General features: G+C 32.3%; 1 protein-coding gene across 5 annotated transcripts in view; it reads left to right on the plus strand.

The window, feature by feature from the left end:
* The window catches only part of PPIG (peptidylprolyl isomerase G), a 33,851-nt gene that overhangs the window by 4,512 nt on the left and 8,730 nt on the right, over positions 1–20,609 (plus strand). For 4 of the 5 annotated variants that reach the window (XM_010971437.3, XM_045507667.2, XM_045507665.2 and 1 more), the window contains exons 2-9: positions 5,207–5,254; positions 5,579–5,656; positions 5,751–5,825; positions 6,434–6,541; positions 7,151–7,195; positions 8,290–8,377; positions 12,609–12,638; positions 12,730–12,869. In XM_010971437.3, coding sequence (XP_010969739.2) covers positions 5,596–5,656; positions 5,751–5,825; positions 6,434–6,541; positions 7,151–7,195; positions 8,290–8,377; positions 12,609–12,638; positions 12,730–12,869 — 547 coding nt within the window. In that variant the 5' untranslated portion in view covers positions 5,207–5,254; positions 5,579–5,595. The remainder of the gene's footprint in view (positions 1–5,206; positions 5,255–5,578; positions 5,657–5,750; positions 5,826–6,433; positions 6,542–7,150; positions 7,196–8,289; positions 8,378–12,608; positions 12,639–12,729; positions 12,870–20,609) is intronic. The other variant, XM_045507669.2, reaches the window with a different exon arrangement.

A 20,609-nucleotide genomic window follows, 5' to 3' on the forward strand; every position in this document is an offset into this window, starting at 1 on the left:
TGTTGTCAAATTTACAGGATTGTCAGTTTTACCCCTTTGTTCCCATCAACAATGTATGACAAAGTCAATATTTTAAAATTTTTTCTCAGGTGAAATATGTTATCTCTGTAGTTTTAACATGTAAGAATATGATTTCCAATGGCTAGATGAATACCATCCATTTCATGAGGGTGTTTACTTAACCAGTTTCTATTACTGTATAACTAGGTTTTTTCCACTATTATAGAAAGCACTACCGTGACAGTATATATGAATTTTTTATACTTAAAATCATTTTAACCATATAATATTGATATCTTTTTTCACTTAACATTTTCCATATTATATTAAAAATTGTATTTTCATAAACAGCATAATAATCTATCATATGTCTTCTAGTTTACTTAACTGTTGTGTTGGACATTTAGGTTGTTTCTAATTACTCACTATTATTTTAAAAAATAAAGCCTAAAAGAAGATTTCATTAAAATGATTGCCCTTAGAGACATTCCAAGAGTTTGAATTACTGAAGTGTTAAGGTTAGAATGATTATGAATATATTCAGAATTCTTGTTCTGTAATGCCAAGTTGCTTAGCAAAATTGTTAGTGCTGTTTATATTTTCAGTTTCACTTTCTGTGGTGTTTTATATTTTTTTATTCCCTTGGGTAGCCTTTGTTTGTTTAATTGATACAGGGACCCTATGATAGTGGTTCTCAAAGATGGGGTAGAGTGATAGTGAGGGGTGTGGGGATTGTCACATAGACTGATATTGAATAGGCAGGACCAAAGATGCTTCATGTTCTGCAGTGAGTAGGATGGACCTAGTCAGTTTTACAGTAAGAAAATTAACAAATCATTCATGTTTGTTGAAAATATTTTTCCAGGTTTTTTTTACCAATTTCCCTTTGAAAAATAGAAATAATACATTTTTTCGTGCAGTCCAAACTGTTTATCTTCATTATTTATTTCATTATTAGTGAACCTGAAAAGCTATTTAACATCCAGAGTTTAGGTAAATATTCACATGTATTTTCCTGTATTCGCATGTATTTTCCTAGTTTCCATTTGAAGGAGTACACAGTTTTGTGAGAAGAGAAATCATTTCCTCAGATCTCCTAGACTGAAATGTTAAGCAGCAATAGTAATTGTGAAAGTGAAACACTTAAAAAATACATTGTTTAAGACTTGAATGCTCTTTTGAAGAGTTTCTTTTACAGATGTGAATTTGTGATAGAAAACTTGGAAAATGGAAAAACAAAAATAAAAATCAGGGAGGAGGATATAGCTCAGTGGTTGAGTGTGTGCCTAGCATGCACAAGGTCCTGGGTTCAATCCCCAGTACTTCCACCAAAAATTAATAAATAAAAACCTGATTACTCTCCCCCCCAAAAAAACAAAACAAAAAACAAATAAAATAAAAGTCACCTATGACCCTTTCACTTAGAGATAGGCTCTAAATATTTTCATGTATTTCCTACTATTTTATTTTGCTATGAAGATGTATCTTTAAATTTTATTATTTTTTAATTGGGAAACTAGTACATGAACATACTCTTGTTGCCAAAATTCAAACCTTATAGTTAAAGCTAAAGACCTCATTGACTTCCAGTCCTATTCCTCCCTGCACAGTATTGTTTGGAATTATATTATATTATCTCTTAAGACCTTTTTCCTTATTTGTGGAAACAGTATTATTTTAGGGTATTGAAAATACTTACATGCAACTTGCTTTTTTTTTCTTCTCAACTCAACAGATGTTTTGGATATTATATGCAGAGTTTTAAAACTGTTGTATAATATTAAATAGAAAATATATGCCGTAACGTACTCAGATGTTCTTTCAATTTGGGACATTTTGGGAGTTTCCTTTCAGTTACTTGTTATTGCAAAGTTGCAAAAAAGCCTTCTCACACATGCCTATCCTTTCATGTATATTTGTTCCCTTATTAAATGTTGGTTTCCTGCCGCAGCCAAGCACTGTTTGAGGCACTGGGAATTAGAGGGGAGCAAAACTGGAGAAGTCTCTCACTTCATGGAGCTTATATTCTAGTAAGAGGAATAGATATAAAAACTTGAATTTATGATAAAATATCAAGTAGCAATAAATGCTGGTAAGAAAAGTAAAGTAGAGTAAGGGGATATAAAGTATTGGAGGGTAGGGCCTGCGCCTTTGAATATACTGGTCAAGAATGGTTTCCATGAGGAGGTGATACTAGAGCAATGACTTAATTTAAAGTGAGGGAATGAACCCACATGAAGATCTAGGGTAAGAGCATTCCACAGAGGGAACAATAAATGTGAAAGACTTGAAGGAGCAGGCCTTGGCTATTGGAAGAACAGCAGGAACACAAAGCTGAAGCAGAGTTGAGGAGAATGTTAGATAAAGTTGTAGAGGTCAACAGGATCTAAAGTATTTAGAGTCATGCTGTCCAGTATAGTAGCCATGAGCCACGTGAAGTTATTGAGCGCTTGAAATGTGGCATAAACACACGATTTCTAAGACTTAGTACCAAAAAAAGAATGTGACATATCTCATCAATAACATTTTATGTTGATTATATGCTAAGATAATGTTTTAGACATACTGAGTTAAATAAAATAAGTTTTCTTCAGCCGTAGCAGCTAGTTGGACAAATGATGTTTACTAAGTTTCGAGAGAATCAGGGGTAGAGAAATAGAGTTTTGTGTGTATGTATGTATGTATTTATTTATATGTAAATATTGGGGATTGAACCCAGGACCTTATGCATGCTAAGGATGCACTGTACCACAGGAGCTATATCCATGCCCCCATATGTATTATTTTTAATGAGTAAACTTCTTACTGAAGTATATAACATACCAAAAAGTATACAGATTCTAAGTGGAGCTCAACATTTTCCCAAGGCAAACTACCCTGTGTAAGCAGCACTGGATCAAAAAACGGAACAAACCACTATCCCAGTAGCTCCCACTTAGACTCCTAACTCCGAAAATTAGTGGTGGTATTCATTGCAATTTCAAAGTCCCAGAACTATAGAATTGTTTACAATGTGCCGTAGAATTAAGAAAAGTTGGAAAATCATAAAAGATTATGTTTAAAAGGTTAAGGATAATTAGAGACTATTTTCTGAGCTTTCATGACTTTTACCTGGCTTTCAAAATTGGAGTTTATTTTCAAGAACACAGTAAATAGGAAATTAACTGTAATCAAAAACAATTTGGTATGTTTTGGCAATACTTTTCAAGAACACAGTAAATAGGAAATTAACTGTAATCAAAAACAATTTGGTATGTTTTGGCAATACTATCTATACTATTCTCATTTTGTAAGAATAGAAATCTCTGCCTGGGATATTATGGCTAAACAAATAGCTTTAGCAGTTTTTTGGGGAGTAAAATAAATAATTAATTAAACTTATTCTACCCCCAAAAGTAGAGAATTTCAGAAGGCCTGCAAAAGTTACTTAGAAGATAAAGGATAATCAGGTACTAAGTAGTAATTTAATATTTTTCTTGAAGATAGAATAGTTTCCTCAAATTTATGAATTCACTATATTCTCAGTTTCAGATATGTGAATTGAAATTCTATACAAATAAAAAGTTAATGCCACAAACTTGGTAAGATACTAAAATTGCTAAGTTTTTTGTTTGTTTTATTGTTTTCAAGAAGTCTATGTTTGTAGTCCCCTGGAGGATTGAAAGGTGTCTTTTTGCTTTGTTTCATGTGAAACAAATTTTTAGTATATATTGTATCTTTTAGAAATAAAAAGTGGAGGAAGTGAGAAAGTGGTATTTTCTCCCCCTTTTACATGCAGTAATGAATAAATACATAGAGGTTGTATTTTTCAAATTGTTGGTGATTTGGGCAGATTAATTGGTAATTTGGCAGTTTTCCATGTATCTGTTGTTGAGTATTGTAACTTGTGGTTTGTGGAATGTGTAAAATTGATAAGGAATCATGGTAGGTATATGAATCTATATGTTTGATAAAATTGTGTAGAACTAAATAAATACACATAAATGAGTACAAGTAAAACTGGGAAAATGTGAATAGAATCAGTGGGTTGTATGGAATACTACTCAACCATAAAAAGAATGAAGTAATGCCATTTGCAGCTACATGGATGAATCTAGAGATTATCACACTAAGTGAAGCAAGTCAGAAAGAGAAAGTCAAATACCATATGATACTACTTATATGTGTACTAAAATATGATACAAATGAACCTATTTACAAAACAGAAATACTTAATAGACATAGCTAACAAACTTATGGTTACCAAAGGGGAAAGGAGGTGGAGGATCGACAAATTAGGAGTTTGGGATTAGCAGACAAACTACTACATATAAAATAGAGAAACAACAAGATCCTACTAGATAGCATAGGGGACTATATTCAATATCCTGTAATAAATCATAATGGAAAAAGAATATGAAAAAGAATATATATATATGTAACTGAATCACTTTGCTGGACACCAGAAACTAACACAACATTATAAATCAACTGTACTTCAGTTTAAAAAAATTAAAAGTAAATTTAAAAAAGAATAAGTGGATAGTATCTGCTTTAAGCTTTTATGCTGTAGTTGTGTTATACTAGTTTTATAAAGTGTTACCATTGGGGAAACACTGTATCTCTGTATTATTTCCTGTAATTCTGTGAATCTACAGTTGTTTCAATAAAAATTTCACTGAACTTAAAATGTCATGCACACTTGCTGGCCTGCTAGCTTAGATATTAGTATTTTCCAAAAACATATACATTTCAGTTGGTTTCTGTTCTGAGCAGATGTGTCATTTTTGTAGTCTGTCATTTTGGGTGCCATTTATACTAAGTGCCTTTGTTTCTTCCAGTTTTCACCTTTCTCTGTCATTCTCCACCAAGTATTACAATTCAGACATTCTAAGTCCTTAAAATAAAAAGAATGCCTTATGAAAAGAATGTCTTAAGTAATAGTTATCTGGTATGTAGAGAAAACTATTACATAGAGTATCTCACTTACTGATATTTTTTGTCTATTAGCATATCAGTTAAGGCTATTGTTCATGATCAAAAAATAGCATCATATGTAAAACTTAATGTTGTGCTTTCACTCAGAATGAAAATCTCCCATATATTACTATTGTTAAAATATCCCACTTTCTTCTGCAATGGTTTATTTTTGGCATTTTGTAGAAATTTGAATGTTTTTATTTTTAAAACTCTACCATTTTAATAAAAATTTATTTTCGTTTTCTAGGAGCAAAAGGATTGAATCAGTTTGTCTTATATTTTTCTCTGTTTAAAGGTAATCTGCCTGTTTAGTTCACTAATCATACAGACTTAATATAATTTTCTGTTTGGGGTAGCAATCTAAACTTGGCTGTTAAAATAGAAATTTTACTATAAAATGGCTTTAACCTTTTATATCTTTTGTAGTTGCCTCACACAATGTAATCTAACCTCTAAAAGAAAAGAATAATTCATATGATTTAAGTCATGGAAGTAAATGTTAAAATAAATCTAGACTACATTTCTAGTTTATGCTCCCCTGAGTTCCCCCCTTCCAGAAATTTATGAAAAAATCTTTGCTGTTTCAGTCTGTTTGCTTAAAACTGTATTTTACTCATAGATTGAAGTATTGAAGCCATGGGAATAAAGGTTCAGCGTCCTCGATGTTTTTTTGATATCGCCATTAATAATCAACCTGGTAAGGAAATTAATGTTCGTACTTAACATTTATGCATGAATAATTAATATTTTTAATTAGGAAAGAAATTTAAACCAACTACCTTCTTTTTCAGCTGGAAGAGTTGTCTTCGAATTATTTTCTGATGTGTGCCCCAAAACATGCGAGAACTTTCGTTGCCTTTGTACAGGTTTGTTGACATTTTAACTTGCCCTAATAGTAGTCCCATTTGACTTCAGTTTGCTTTGATTTTTTATTTAACATATTTTCTTCCTGCATATTCCTTCTTTTAGCATGCCTATTATGCAACATTGACTGGACATCAGAGTAATTCTTAGAAATACTAGTCGTGATAGGATTTTATCTGAAATGGATTTCTACACTCACCGAAAAAGCATGGATGCTTTTTAAATGAGCTTTTAAAAACATTTCTGAAGGGAGTGAAAATTCTATAGTTTAAAGAAGTTTATATAGTTCAAGAGGTATATTTTACTGGACAAAAGCTTTTATCATTAATTTTTTTAACTTTTAAATTATTTAAAATTTTCCAGTTCTGTTGAGATATAATTGACATAGCACTGTATAATTTTAAGGTGTACAGCATAATGATTTGATTTATATACATCATGAAGTGATTATCACAATAAGTTTAGTGAATATCCATCATCTCATACAGATACAAAATTAAAGAAGTAGGAAAATTTTTTTTTACTTGGGATTTCGTTATTAATTTTGCTTTAATACTACTTCCTTAATTTCTTTTCTACTGAAAGGCCTACTAATTTTTCTTCTCTATAGGTGAAAAGGGAACAGGGAAATCAACTCAGAAGCCATTACATTATAAGAGTTGTCTCTTTCACAGAGTTGTTAAAGATTTTATGGTTCAAGGTGGTGACTTCAGTGAAGGTAAGACTTCAGTTCCCACAAAGGAAAATCATATATTTATTTTCTTTCTTCTCAGCCCTGGTCTAACAATTAGAAATAGTCATGGATATAGATGAAAAGAAGAGAGCACATGGGAAATAATTTCACTTTTGATGCATGAATTAATTTCAGAAATTTGCTTCTGGATTAAAAAAAAAACTATTCATCTCTTAGTAGCCTATCAATATTTGTGTTTGATTTTGCCACAACTAGTAATCCTTTACTGCAATACAAAAACTTTACTTTCTTATTGTAAAAGCATGAAATCATATTTTTAAAGACACTTTGAAAAACAGTAATTTCTGTTAAAAGACCTACATAATCATCATTAGAATCTGAACATTCTTTTTACTACATATCTTAATAGGCTTTGTCACATTTTTTACTGTTGTATCATAGGGGGAAAAAGTAATTTGGGATCTTGTCAGTATTGACTTTCAGTCGATGTCTTATGATTTGCTCTGAACCTTTGAGTACTGTTGATTCAAAGTCATTCAGGTACCTACTTTGTAAGAAGCATTTTGTTTAGGTAGCACCTTCAAGGAGATTACTGTCTTAACAGTTCTAAGAGTCCATGTTTGTCACTTTTAGGAAATGGACGAGGAGGGGAATCTATTTATGGAGGATTTTTCGAAGGTAAAAATGTTTACATTTATATTGCGTTTTTAATGTTTTCTGATATTTTATTCATCTGATTTATCTCTGTTGAATCAATAAGATTATTGATATACTAATATCCAGCTACTTCCAACTAATATGGAGGTTAATTTTCTTGTGAAAAATTTTATGATAGTGTTTTTATTAAGGTAGGATTTTTTTTGTGTTTAGGACATTTGTACATCATGTTATTTGAAGCATTTCAATGATCTATAATAAACTTTTAGAACTGTGCTAGAATAGGAACTTCCATAGCTTGATCTTAATCTTTATTAAGAGATTCAACAGTATTTCTTAGTAACAATATCAATATTTTTAGTGGGTCCATTTTACTATAAAGATTTTTTTTAAATCTTTGATATTCTAAATTTGGCTATAATGTTTTTCCCAAATTTAAGTTTTCTCTCTGGAATTTTTTTTATTAATGTGAAGATCATTTGAAAGATCATTCACATATAAACATATGAGTATGGAATTAATTTCACATTTCCCATCTTTCACTTTTGAGAGTCAGTAAAAATTTTGTTTCACATTCCACTTGCTTTTTTCTCATATTCTAATCCAAGATTAGAAGACAGGCTGCTCTCTGCAATAAGTAATGCCGTGGCAAAGGTTAAATTAATGAGTACTGCTCTGTACTAAGAATAATATTATATGTGCCTTTTTGTGCTCAGTAGTGAAACAGATGAAGTGCAAAAGAATCCTATCTAGATTATTTCTCTTGGTTTTTTGGGAGAGTTTCATTTTTTATTTAAATAAAGAAAGAAAGTTGTATTGTTTTTTTCCCAGAAACTATAAAGGACAAATGGAAAGAAAGAGGGTTGATACAGTATTTGAATTTTATAGCAAGGCATTGAACATTAGAAATATTTTAATGTGAAAAGATGGGGAAAGGAATTAATTAAATTTGATTCTCTCTTCTTTTAACCAGACTTTTATCTAAATTTGTCTGTTATTAAAGAGCATATGATATGAACACAAAATATGAAGAAGAGTGAAATTTTGGAAGGAGGTTATACCTGAAATGTAACTTTGTGTAATGTAATATAACTGAAAATTTTGCTTCTCTGTAGATGAGAGTTTTGCTGTTAAACACAACAAAGAATTTCTCTTGTCAATGGCCAACAGAGGGAAAGATACAAATGGTTCGCAGTTCTTCATGTAAGAATTTATGATCTGATGATTTAAAAGATTTAAAATACTTCTTTTTTGGTGTGTCATTTCCATGTGTGCCTGCCACTGGTCACTAATAAATAGGAGAGGGACTGTAAGGGGGAGAACTTTTGAAGGAGGAAGAACAAAGAATTATTGAAGAAGGAAAAATAGTTGAAAAGGGTGTTGAATGTACTATTAAAGTTTTCAAGTAATGAAGACTTGTCAAAAGGACACAGGAGGCAGCTTGAAGCAGGGTGGGGTTCCCACTGGCCCAAATGGCCCAAATTAGGACAAGTTGAAGCATCATAATAATGATAGTATCATATTATCAAATAGAAATCCAAGAGTCTACACAAATATAAATAATAAATTAATAAATAACAAGAGAGAAGGGAAAACTGTTCCTAAGTAGAATGCAGCTAATAAATATAAAAGGAATTAGAGCTGTCCCTGTTTTGCAATTATCTCAGTAATAATTCAGGAAAAAATTACCTATGGATGGTATATTTAGAGGGCAGTTTTAACAAAGAACAAGATATTTGCATAGAGTATTTCTTCATAAATTAATTAATTACAAAGAGTAAAATACAGTTGAGCCTCATTATTCAAAGTTTCTGTATTTGTGAATTTGCCTACTCAATTTATTTGAAACCCCAAAGTTAATACTGCTAATATTTTCCAGTTCTAACTAAAATTGTTACCAGAGTTCTTGTTAGCACTTCATATTTTTGGTCATGTCCCTTGGATAAAGATTTTCTCTAACAACCATAAACTCTTTTGGCCTCAGAAGAACTTAATCTGTCAACACCATGTGAATTATTGTATTCTAGTGTTTTCCTGTTTGATATTTGTAACTCCTTTCAACAGTGAGAAACCTGCCTCCCATTGTGTTTAAAATTTCTACTCATTTGTTGGATTCTAGATTTTAAAATTGCCACCCAAACCACTGTGAAAAGTAACCTACTAACTAGATTTCACTATTTATTTATAGCTATTTCTATCTTTAGACTGAGAGTATAAAGTTAAATTATCATGTTTAAAAATGACTTGGATTACTACTTTTTGATGTAAATTTCTTATAATTTTTGACTCCAAATATGTTAGGTTCATTAGTTTCTGATTATATTTCATTTGTTCTCCCTCTCAGGTTTTTTATTTGTTTTTTAAGTTTATAAAACAATATGATTCCAAGAATCAAAACAAAGAGAATACCCTTGAAGTATCATTCCCACCTAACTGCATTCCATTCCCATTCCCCCATTTTTTTCACCACCTATCCATGTTAGTAACCAACCTCATTAGCTTCTGGTTGATTTTTCTGTATTTCTTTTTATAGACATAAGCACAGATACATATTATATTTTCTTGTTTTCCCTTTTTTCTTACACAGTAGATAGTATACATATATAATGTTTTGTTCTTTTCCCTTAAAGATGTATCCTAGAAATTACTCTATATCAGTCCATAGAGATCTTTCTCATTTTTTTTTTTTTTTGCAGATGCATGGTACTCTGTTATGTGTATATACTGTAGTTTATTCACCCAATTGCCTATATATGGATCTTCCTGATTTTTTTAAACAAAAACATACACATTTATTGTAGGCGAATTAGGACATAGATAAAAAGGAGAAAAACAGTCCTATTCCCAGAGCATCTTTCCATTTAATAAAAATGTAGGTAGAATGTTGCATATACTATAAACAACTTTTGGATATAATACAAATCTTTGTTCATCACTAAACATGAATTAACATTTTAATAGTACATGTTAACCCATTGTTTGTACTGTAGCTTTATTTACTTAATCCTATTTTTGAGCATTTGTTTTGCTTCTTGTTTTCAAGCTGCTGCGATGAACATAGTGTACTTGTTGTTTGATGCATTTTTTAAATTCTTTTATATAAGATGCTGGACGTTTACTTAGTGAAATATTTACACATTTTTAAAGCTTTTCATATATAGTGCTACATTGACTTCTAAAAGGGAGTGTGTAGTTTAGTATCAGCAGTAGTGCCAATTTCACCAGATCCTCAGCAACACTGAGTGTTATTTATTTTCCCTTTTTAAAGTAAAATCCTTCCTGTGCTAACCAAAACCCCTATGTTAAATTTATATCATCCTTCATGTATATTCTCAGAATCTTCCAAGTGTTTATTTCTCCTGACCTCTTTTCACTTCTAGATAACACTACTTCTTCTGTATTCTGTTGTTTTTTAAAGGAAACAACTTCAGTTTTTAATCTTTTTTTAAAAAATGTTTTATTGTAGTAACATAAAATTTTTATTTTAACCACTTGTAAGTGTACAGTCGATGGTGTTAATTATATTCACAATGCTGTGCAACTGTCACCGCTGTTTCCAAAACAATTTCATCATTTCAAAGACTAACCATTTCCCATTCCCCTCAGCCTCTGGTAACCTTTATTCTACTTTTTGTCTATGAATTTGCTTATTCTAGATATGTAAGTGGAATCATACAATATTTGTCCTTTTGTGTCAGGCTTGTTTCACTTAGCATGTTTTCAGGGTTCATCCATGTTATATAGCATGTATCAGAACTTCATTCCTTTTTATTTTTGAATAATATTCCTTTATGTTTACATACCACATTTTGTTTATCCTTATTCATCTCTTGGTAGACATTTGGGTTGTTTCCACTTTTTGGCTGTTGTAAATAATGCTGCAGTGAATATTGGCATACATATATTTGTTTGAATCCCTGTTTTCTGTTCTTTTGGATGTATACCTAAGAGTAGAATTGCTAGATCATATGGTAATTCTATGGTTGACTCTTTGAGGAACCACCAAACTATTTTCCACAATGGCTGCATCGTTTCACATTCCCACCAGCATTGTATAATAGTTCTAGTTTTTCCACGTCTTCATCAACATTTTCTCACTAATCTGAGAGTGACCATGAAAGCACTGAAAGTATCGGTTCAGGGGTTACAAATAAATTATAGTGAGTAAGCCAACAGGCAAATACATAATTTATGAAGTGAGGATTGATTATATCTAGATACAGATTATATACATTGAATGTAACACAACTACATCTATGGTGTACATACAGGTATTTACATTTCTAGGTGGTTTTAGCAAGTTCAAGTGATCATAGCTGTTATGAGAAATAACATGTTATTAGTTTTAAAAATAAAGTGAACTTTTAAAAATACAGTACATGTTAGAATTTTTTTTCAGTAGCATTGTGTGTGTGTTTTAACCAAAGCTTAGCTTAAACCATGTTACTTCCAAATTTCTAGTAACCTTTTTTGATAAGATTTAAAAATAAAAAATTATGCAATGCCCAGCTTAAGTCTGTTGTACCAATATGTCTTCATAGCTACTCAAATGGCAGCTTTCTTAACTCCAGAGCTTTAAGGTTGATGTGGAGAAAAAAAGGATTTGAAAAAATTACTTTTTCCTTATTTTGGGTTTTGTCCAAAGTTTTAATCTAGATCTCTTTCTTCAGTGTGAAGTTAACTATTTTAAGGCTAACAAACTCAAAGGTCCATAGATCTTAGGCAAGTAACATAAGGAGGTAAAGGCTGCTGGGACAAGAAACCAAACTGTTTTGTTGATCCCTGTTTTAGAGAAGACAGGGATACTCAGCCTGACCAATTATTGCCACATGCCAGGTGCTGCGTCTTCCAGTTTTTTCAAAAAGATCTTGAATTTGGATTTTTATGTAGAAGTATCCAAAATTTTAAATACTGGCAGCTAATTTAAAAATTTGTAAACACTGTATAGGCCATTTCTGTTCAGGTCCAACACAACATGTGTGAGGGCATCAGAATACGACCCAGGCTTTAATCATTTAAAATTTAAGGTTGATAAGCACTATTGTTAAACTCATAAACTGGTGGAATGGTTTGATAATTATATGTTCAGACAGTGGAACATTGTGCAACCATGAATATTCAGTAAGGACTCAGTCATATGCAAGAAACATGGATGGATAGAAATAACATTAAAATGTCAGCTTTAATTTCATGTAAGTTTTCAACATGTCTAGGTATTCCTTTTATCATCAGAACAAGTTTTTGAAAATATGTGGAAAGCATCTTACATTCAGTTCTACTTAAGGTATATAAAATTCTGTAATGTTAAAAGAGCATATGATTCTTTGTTTGCTACTTTGTTTCCAATGCAGTTATTTTCTTTTCCTTTTTAGAGATGCTAACTTTATTTTTCTCTGACTTTATTTTTATTCTTCTGTCCGATGACTTCCAAAAGAACAACGAAACCAACTCCTCATTTAGATGGGTAAAGGTTATTTTAATTTATTTCAAAACCTATTTTAAATTAATATTAAAATAAGAAGCTTTTATTTAATTATCTTTACTTGACTCTTTAGGCATCATGTTGTTTTTGGGCAAGTGATTTCTGGTCAAGAAGTTGTAAGAGAGATAGAAAACCAGAAAACAGATGCAGCTAGCAAACCATTTGCTGAGGTGCGGATACTCAGCTGTGGAGAGCTAATTCCCAAATCTAAAGGTAAAAACAAGTATATATTTCTGATAACTTATGCATACAAAACAGGCAGAGACACTCTTAATTAATTGGCATGAAATTTACACTAAAGTGAATATAAACATGAAGATTTGTGTTTTAAAACATATTTTTGTGTTTTTAAATGTGTTTTATCTTACTTCATATTCTATTCATTAACATAAACCTGCTTAGATTTCCTTGTTATTAATTTGCAGTGACTGGTCCTTCTGTTTCCACTTTGGTTTTTTTTGGTTTTTTAAAAAGTGTAGATGTCTAAATAATACGGTAAATAAATACTTTTCTAGGGAAAAAGACAGTGGGGGGAGGATGACAACTGAAGAGATTAACATAGACTAAGAAACTGTACGGGAGTAAATTGTTTCCCCTTCATGCAGTGCTTTGATTCAGAAGCATCTGAAGTGTTTGAGAAACTTCTTTTACTTAGATGAGAAAATTTGAAGTTAACATGACTGGTAGATTAGATACAATATTATCTAAAATTGTAAGAACTTGGTTTTAAGTAAATATTTTAAGGCTTTATATTATATATGAAATATGTGACTGCTACTGTTTATTATGGATATTGAGTCTTGCACTCTAAAAGTAATGAGGTGAGATTACCTTCAAACCTGTGTAGAAAGCCATAAAATATTAAACTGACCTATTCTTTCTATTCTTAAAAGTCTAGGAAATAACAAATAATATCAGTACTTCATGGTTTTTCATGGTTAACAAATGTGAGAATCATCTGTAATCTTTTCTTATCCTCACAAGACTCTTATAGTATTACTTCCCTCATTTTACGGATGTAGTCAAGGAGATTTGTTATCTACTACATCAGGGAACTAAGTAGGCCTCAAGCCCAAGCTTACTGGCTCCACCTCTGGAGCTTTCTCTTTTAGGTGTTACTAACTCATTAAAGTCTTTTAATATTCCTTCCAAAGTTGAATGCCCTAAGTAGAACATTCTGCTTTTAAGTTTTAGGTATACTGATATGCTCTTTGTAACATTTAGAAATACGCACATTTTGTTTTGCTTTAATTTAAGAAGACCCAAGATAGTCATGGAGAAGGCTTACTTTGAATTTTTTTTCTCTGCATTCCACTTAGATTCTGATGATATCATTTTCTTCTCTGTTATGGCATCAAATATATAGCTTGTAAATCATTGCAGGAATATGCTGCAGCTCATAATGGGACTGTTTAATTAACTTCTTGATGTTCATGAGTCTGGCTTTCTATCCTTACAAACAACAGTTATGTGTGTGTTGTGTTCATGATGATTCAGAAAGAATGAGATGTTGAGTATCTTACCTTTTTTAAAAAAATGAAAACTAAAATGCAGTCTGTGTTATTCTTTGCACATTTTAGACCCTGAACTTGTTGCTATTTAATTCTTCAAAGTGTTGTTGGTACAATTGAAATATTTTGATTTAGGGTATTGTTTCTTCCCATGTCATCTAGGAAATCTTCATCTTTTATTCTGTACTTAACTGGGTTTTTTTTTTCCTTATGTTTTTGTAGTCTTTGAGGATTTTTGTGTTAGGACCTATTCTCTGCTTATAAAAGTTAATGATGCTATATGGTTTACATACTTAGAAAGAGATCAAGATCATTAAAAGGTTTACATCTTAAACCATAAAAGTGACTATAGACTATCTAATAAATTTGATGTAAAGATTCTTTTGATACTAAATGGTTAGTGTTTGAATATTTGCTGAAAGGATGAGAAAGTGAATGAGTATTATTATGTTTTTATAATGTATTTTCACCTGAAGTGATAAATGATAATTTTGCCCATGCTATTGGGGCCAGGAAGTTGTGCTGAGAGTTGATGTAGCATTCTAGAATGTGTTCCTCAAACTCATGCTAAGGAAGATACCTTGCCCTGATCAGTTTCATCAATTGGGGGAGATTTAGCCCGTTTTAGTGTGGGCCCAGGAGTTATTGAAAAGATGAAATTTGTTTTGAGCCATACCTTCCATGCCTGCTCTGTTCTGGATCACACTGTGGAAAGAGGAAAAGATCTTTTAAGTTTGAGGTCACACAGTTTGACACCTGTTACCTTACAGTCCTTCAGTTACCATTTACAGCATTGGTCAGAATGAATTTTGTTGTGCATCTATATAATCTTTTTTTCAGGCAGAGCTGTGTCTTACATCCAATTTGTAAGTTTGATAAATCGCCTCCTTACAATTTTTAATTGGAGACAGTCAAAAAGCTTTATGCAACACAGTGCTGTTCTATTTAAAACCTTGTTTGAGAGATACACACCCCAGTTTAAAAAGAAATAAATACAGAATCTTCTTTTTTCTTTTTCTAACTTCCTGAAAGAAAACAAAAAGACTTCTGAAGAAATCTGACTGTCTGGGCCCACCTGTATATGGTCTTGGTGAGTCTGGGCAATCTTCTTGGGCCTTTCTCCCTTTGCTGTTGTGAGATTAGAAATTATACTTTTTGGGGATATTTGAATGTGCCTAAGAAGGTTCAGAGTCAAGGGGAAGATCCTTCCAACAGATGCAGAGGTGGAACACTGGAGGCTAATCAAAACTGCATCCCTGTAGAGGCTATCAAGGGGCAGAGTGGAGGATAGAACACAGACCACAAAACCACTACATTGATTAAGGTACTTCCTGTTTTTTTCAGTAGTTGGCATAATCTCAGGTAATGCTGGTCTCTTTAGAGTTGACTGCAGTTGTTAAAGAGAAGTCTGTCCACCATGCCATGCAGTAAGATATGGGGCCAGTGATATATTACAGAGTACATAGAGTCACAAGTGCTGAGTTGTGGTAACGTGGCAATAAATAAATGATATACGTGGTAGAAAACAAATAACTGGCAGTACAGAAAGAAGAGCACAATAGAGGAAGCAGCTGGTGAATCTTGTACTCAGGAAACAGTGGAAAAGCACATCAAAGACTCAATTGTATGGTGACAGGATTCCATTTCAGTGTCCTTATTCTGGAATTAAGAGCCGTGATGATGGCACTATTTCTGGAAAATAGTGGGATGTTAAACTTAGAAACTATTCAAAAGAGGAAACTGTTCAAAAATTTGAAATGAAAACATCTAGAAGAGGTTTATTTTAGGAATAGTTCTATTCTTTATTTCAAATCTTATTTTTATGATGGCTTAGAAGTTTTCTTCAGTACAAAGATTTCTTGTGAAATCCATTGGTACAAAATTTATAGCTCTCAAAAAACTAGTAAGGCAGTATTTTCTTTTACAAGTACAATGTTCTGGAAGTTTTTTTCACCTTAACATCATACTAGTAAAGTCAGTACCCAGTAGTTTTACCCCTACCAACAAAGGTCAGTGAACAGGTTTGGGAAATTCTTTTACAAAGTGATAAGCAAACTTCATAATCTAAATAATCTAAAATAAACTAACCAGAAGTGGCCCAAGAGTTTAAAAGTGTTCTTTGTAATCCTTTTCATCGATTATGGTTCTTAACTTGCATTGTGGTTTTGCTTACACTACTGTTTCATTTTATCTTTTTTTTTCTTTTTCATTTTATCTTAAGGATAGTTGTATGCTTGTAAATAATACTCTTAAATAGATTTCATGTAAATGGTTAGGCAGGAAGTGGGGTTTTTGGAGAATGGAATGAAGACAGTTGTGAGATTTGGAAGTTTTAAAATTACTTCAATTTTTAAGTTAATGTGTTCATTTTATTCAAAATGTAGAAAGCATAAAAGGATAGTGAAAAGTCTCCTTCCCATCTCCACCCATCAGTTCCCATTCCCACATTTTGTATATCATTTTACATGTATGTTAATGTTGATCATGTAAAATAAATTCATAGAAATGGAATTAACAGATTATAGGGGTCATGCATTTGTAATGTTGGTAGACACTGCCACTAAAATACAGGAGAGTTAATTTCCCTGTACCCTTTCCAAACCACATATTGTCAAACTCTTTAATCTTTGCCAGCCTAATGATAGTTTTTTGGGGTTTTTTGTTTTTTGTTTTTAGCTAATTTTAATTAGCATTTCTTAAAGGTGTTTGACGTTACCATCTCTTTAGGAGCCATTCATATTTATTTTTATATCAACTGATTGTTAATTCCTTTATCTTCTATTTTTATGATTGTTAATTTCTTTATCTTCTATTTTTACTCATTTCATTGTTCTTACTCCTTTCTGCAATTCCAAGTCTCCTGTTATTTCCTTTTGTTTGGTGAATGTCCTTTAGCCATTTTTTTAAAGGTAGATTTGCTGGCAGCAGACTATCTTAGTTTTCTGAAAATGTCTTTATTTCCCTTTCTTTCATGATGGGTGTTTTCACTGGATATAGAAATCTGGGTTGACAGTTATTTCAGCACATAAAAAGGTGTTAGGCCGCTTCTTTTTGGCCTCTGCTTTCAAATGAGAACTCTGTTGCCTTTCAAATCATTGTTCCCCTATAGGTAGGTAATGTGTTATTCCTCTCCAGCTACTTTCAGTATTTTTCTCTTTGTTTTTTTATAAGTTTGATTCTGATGTGTTTTGGTATAGATTACTTAGAGTTTATCCTGTTTGAGGTTTGCTTAGTTTCTTGAATCTGTAGGTCTGTACTTCAGGCCAAATGTGGGAAATTTTCTGGCATCATTATTTTAAAAGTTTTTTCAGTTTCAAATTTTTCTCCTGGAATTCTAATAGCTCAAACGTTAGATTTTTTTTTTTATTATTCCACAGGTCTCTGAGGCTCTGCTCATGTTTTGTTTGTTTTTGTATTTTCTTTGGTGTTCTGATTGGGTAATTTCTATTGGTCTGTCTCTGCTTTGCTAACACTTTCCTCTGTCATCCCCACTCTGATATAGAGCACATTTAGTAAGGTTTTTATTTCAGTTATTTTATCATTGTACTTTTCAGTTCTTACATTCCTTTTGGTACTTTATATCTTTTCTTTTTTCCTGAGCTTTTTTTTTTTTAACTATTTTTGCATTTGTGTATGATTGCTTGTTGAAGCATTTTTAAGATGGCTTTTTAAAAATCCTTGTTAATTCCAACATATGAGTCTTTGGGTGTGACATCTTTTGATTGTCTTTTTTTTTTTTTTTTTTTCACTTAAGTTGTGATTTTCCTGGTTCTTGGAATTATTAGTGACTTTTTTGTGGGGGACGTTTTAAGTATTGTATGTTATGAAACTCTGGATTCTGTTTATATTTTCTATTTTAGCAGGCAGTTGCCTTATTTATAGCATGTAAGTCCTGGCCTACTTTTGTGAATTGTGGTTTCAGTGATAACTCAGTTTCCAGAGCCCTTGCAGTATTGTGGTCTGCTTCATTTGTAAGCTGCCCAAGGGCCTATCTCAAAACATGGATGCTATTCAACACTAGTTTAATTCTCCAACGTTTTGCTATATTAGTTCTGTTCAGTTTCACTTGGAGGTCTCCCCAGGACTTCATATATAAATTTAAAGAATCTTTTTCTCTAGATTCCTCCTCTCTGAAATCTGTGCCACCTGCCAGTGCAGTGAGATGAGTTGAAGCTCAGGCTTCCCACTTTGTCTCCATTGACATCACTCTAGCAAGGGAAGGGCAGCACTGCTTGTTCTTATGGGGTGAGGGGGACAGGGGGGTATTGGAAACCAAGTTCTCTACTTTGTCTCTGCTGATACAGCCAAGAGGGAGTGGTGGGTGAACTTTTAATTTTTTTCCTTAGTGTTTCCTTAGAGTAGAGCAGGTACTGGTAACAAATTTTTTGTTCTGCTAAACAATCTTCTTTCTAGTTCTTTGTTGGGACAGAGCAGGCTCTTCTTGGGGCTTTAAAAAACCTGTGCCCATTGGCACTTCTAAGTTTCAGGCTTCTCCAGCATGAAGTCTAGGTATAAGAGGCAAATTTAAAATCACCGTGTCATCCTCAGATCCAGAGATCCCTGGCCACTCTGCCTTCGGTCTTCCTTTCAGGGTCTTACGTTTGTTCCTTGTGTTATATCTAGGGTTTCTCTTTATATGTAGCAGGAGGTTAGGGAGATTTGAATCTACTCCATCTTGTTGGGAATTGCTCCATTCCTTTCCTCAAGCTTTTAATCTGATGTAAAAATCTTCCCCTTTACATCCAGAATCTACTTATCCTTAAATTACACCTTTTAAGGACTTTGTTCAGTGCTTATTAGCACATTGTAAGTACTCTTACAGATACTACTGCACACTACTTTTTCTTGCCCCTGTTTCAAATCCTAATATAGTCAGTTCTGCTATACTGCTTATTTTGAAAACATGCATTTGTTCCATTCAGTTGGTATATTGGAAAACGATTTGATCACATCAGTTTCAACCTTTGCCTATGCACGCTCTTGTCTACAAGAAATACTATGTGAGTGCAGTAAACCTTACCCAATAGAACAGCTTTTCAGGAATACACAAAAATCACACATACACATATCTCAGACATCTACTAAGCTACCTCATTTCATCACTTGTGTTATGAGCCATACCTAAGCATAGTCTCCTACGAAAACTTTCCATCTAATTTTATATGACCCTCTTTCCACTACTTTACTGTGCCGCTGATGAATTTTTGAGTTTTGTGCCCCAGCCCCGTTCTTCCCATAACCCATGTGGTTTTTATTGTGTGGGTTTTCACAGCACAGTGATTTATAGAAACACGTATGTTTGGTAATAGAAGAACTGATGTACTTCTCCAAAGCCTTTCTACTTTACCGTTGTCCTTATTGACCTTACTCACTTCTAAATCCATGTACAGTTTATAGTCAGAGTTTCTAGAAAATTTATTACAACTTAGTGTATACTTTCAGGTGCTGTTTTCCATTGAATTCACACTTGTTGGTCTTATTTTCCAAATAGATGATAAACTCTGAGGGCAGGGCACACAACTTTCCATCACATTTTCCTATGGGATTTCCTTCCCCATATAAGCTACGATTCTTTTTCTCCATGTCCTGGCATCATGTTGAATATGTACCTATTTACTATTCAGTTAAACATACTTCTTGATCTGAGAAGGATAAAATTTCAATCAGATTCACAGTATGCCTAAATCATATTTTAATATTTAAATTAACACAAATTTTGAAACTCAAGCTACATTCTATTAAGACTAATGTTGATATTGTATGTCTCTGTTTTTGCCTTTTTACCCTTCTATTCTTTAGCTGTTATTTCTCATTTTATCTTTTTCTTTTTTGAGCAGATTTATAGGAACAAGAGATGTAAATTAAATTTCATTCAAAAATAATATTGACAAACATGAAAAGGGGGAACCTTTTCAAGCTTAGAGCTTTCTAAGTTCTCTTCCAAAGCATCTTTCCTAAAATACAGTTTATTTCCTTTTATAGATGATATCATATGATACTCAGGTGTATTATCTTACCGTAAGAAGAATTAAAATCTCTTTCTGGACTTCCATGTTGTGGTATCTTGCTTTGCTCAAGTGCTTACATGAAATGTCATGTGAAAACGAAATATAAATGGTTATTTGGCATGTATTTAACATATTTAGTGGGGAAAATGGCTTGCTTTTTAAGGAAACTAGCTGCAATGTATTTCTCATAAGAAAGAATCCCAATGCAAAATAAATATAAATTGGAGCTGGCAAATAAAGCTTTGTTAATCATAGGGTAAAGTATTACTATTTTTTATCAATGATTTTAACAGCTGTATTTTGTGCTTATGTGGAATATTTTTATTTTGCTTGCATATTATGTGGTCTTAGATATTTTTACTGGGGAACATGACTGGGTGAGGAAGGACTGCCTTAATTCAATGAAGCTGTTACCTCTAAGGTCCCTTCAGCTT

Source organism: Camelus bactrianus, chromosome 5, assembly GCF_048773025.1.
Source record: "Camelus bactrianus isolate YW-2024 breed Bactrian camel chromosome 5, ASM4877302v1, whole genome shotgun sequence".
In the NCBI taxonomy this organism is placed as follows: domain Eukaryota; kingdom Metazoa; phylum Chordata; class Mammalia; order Artiodactyla; family Camelidae; genus Camelus; species Camelus bactrianus.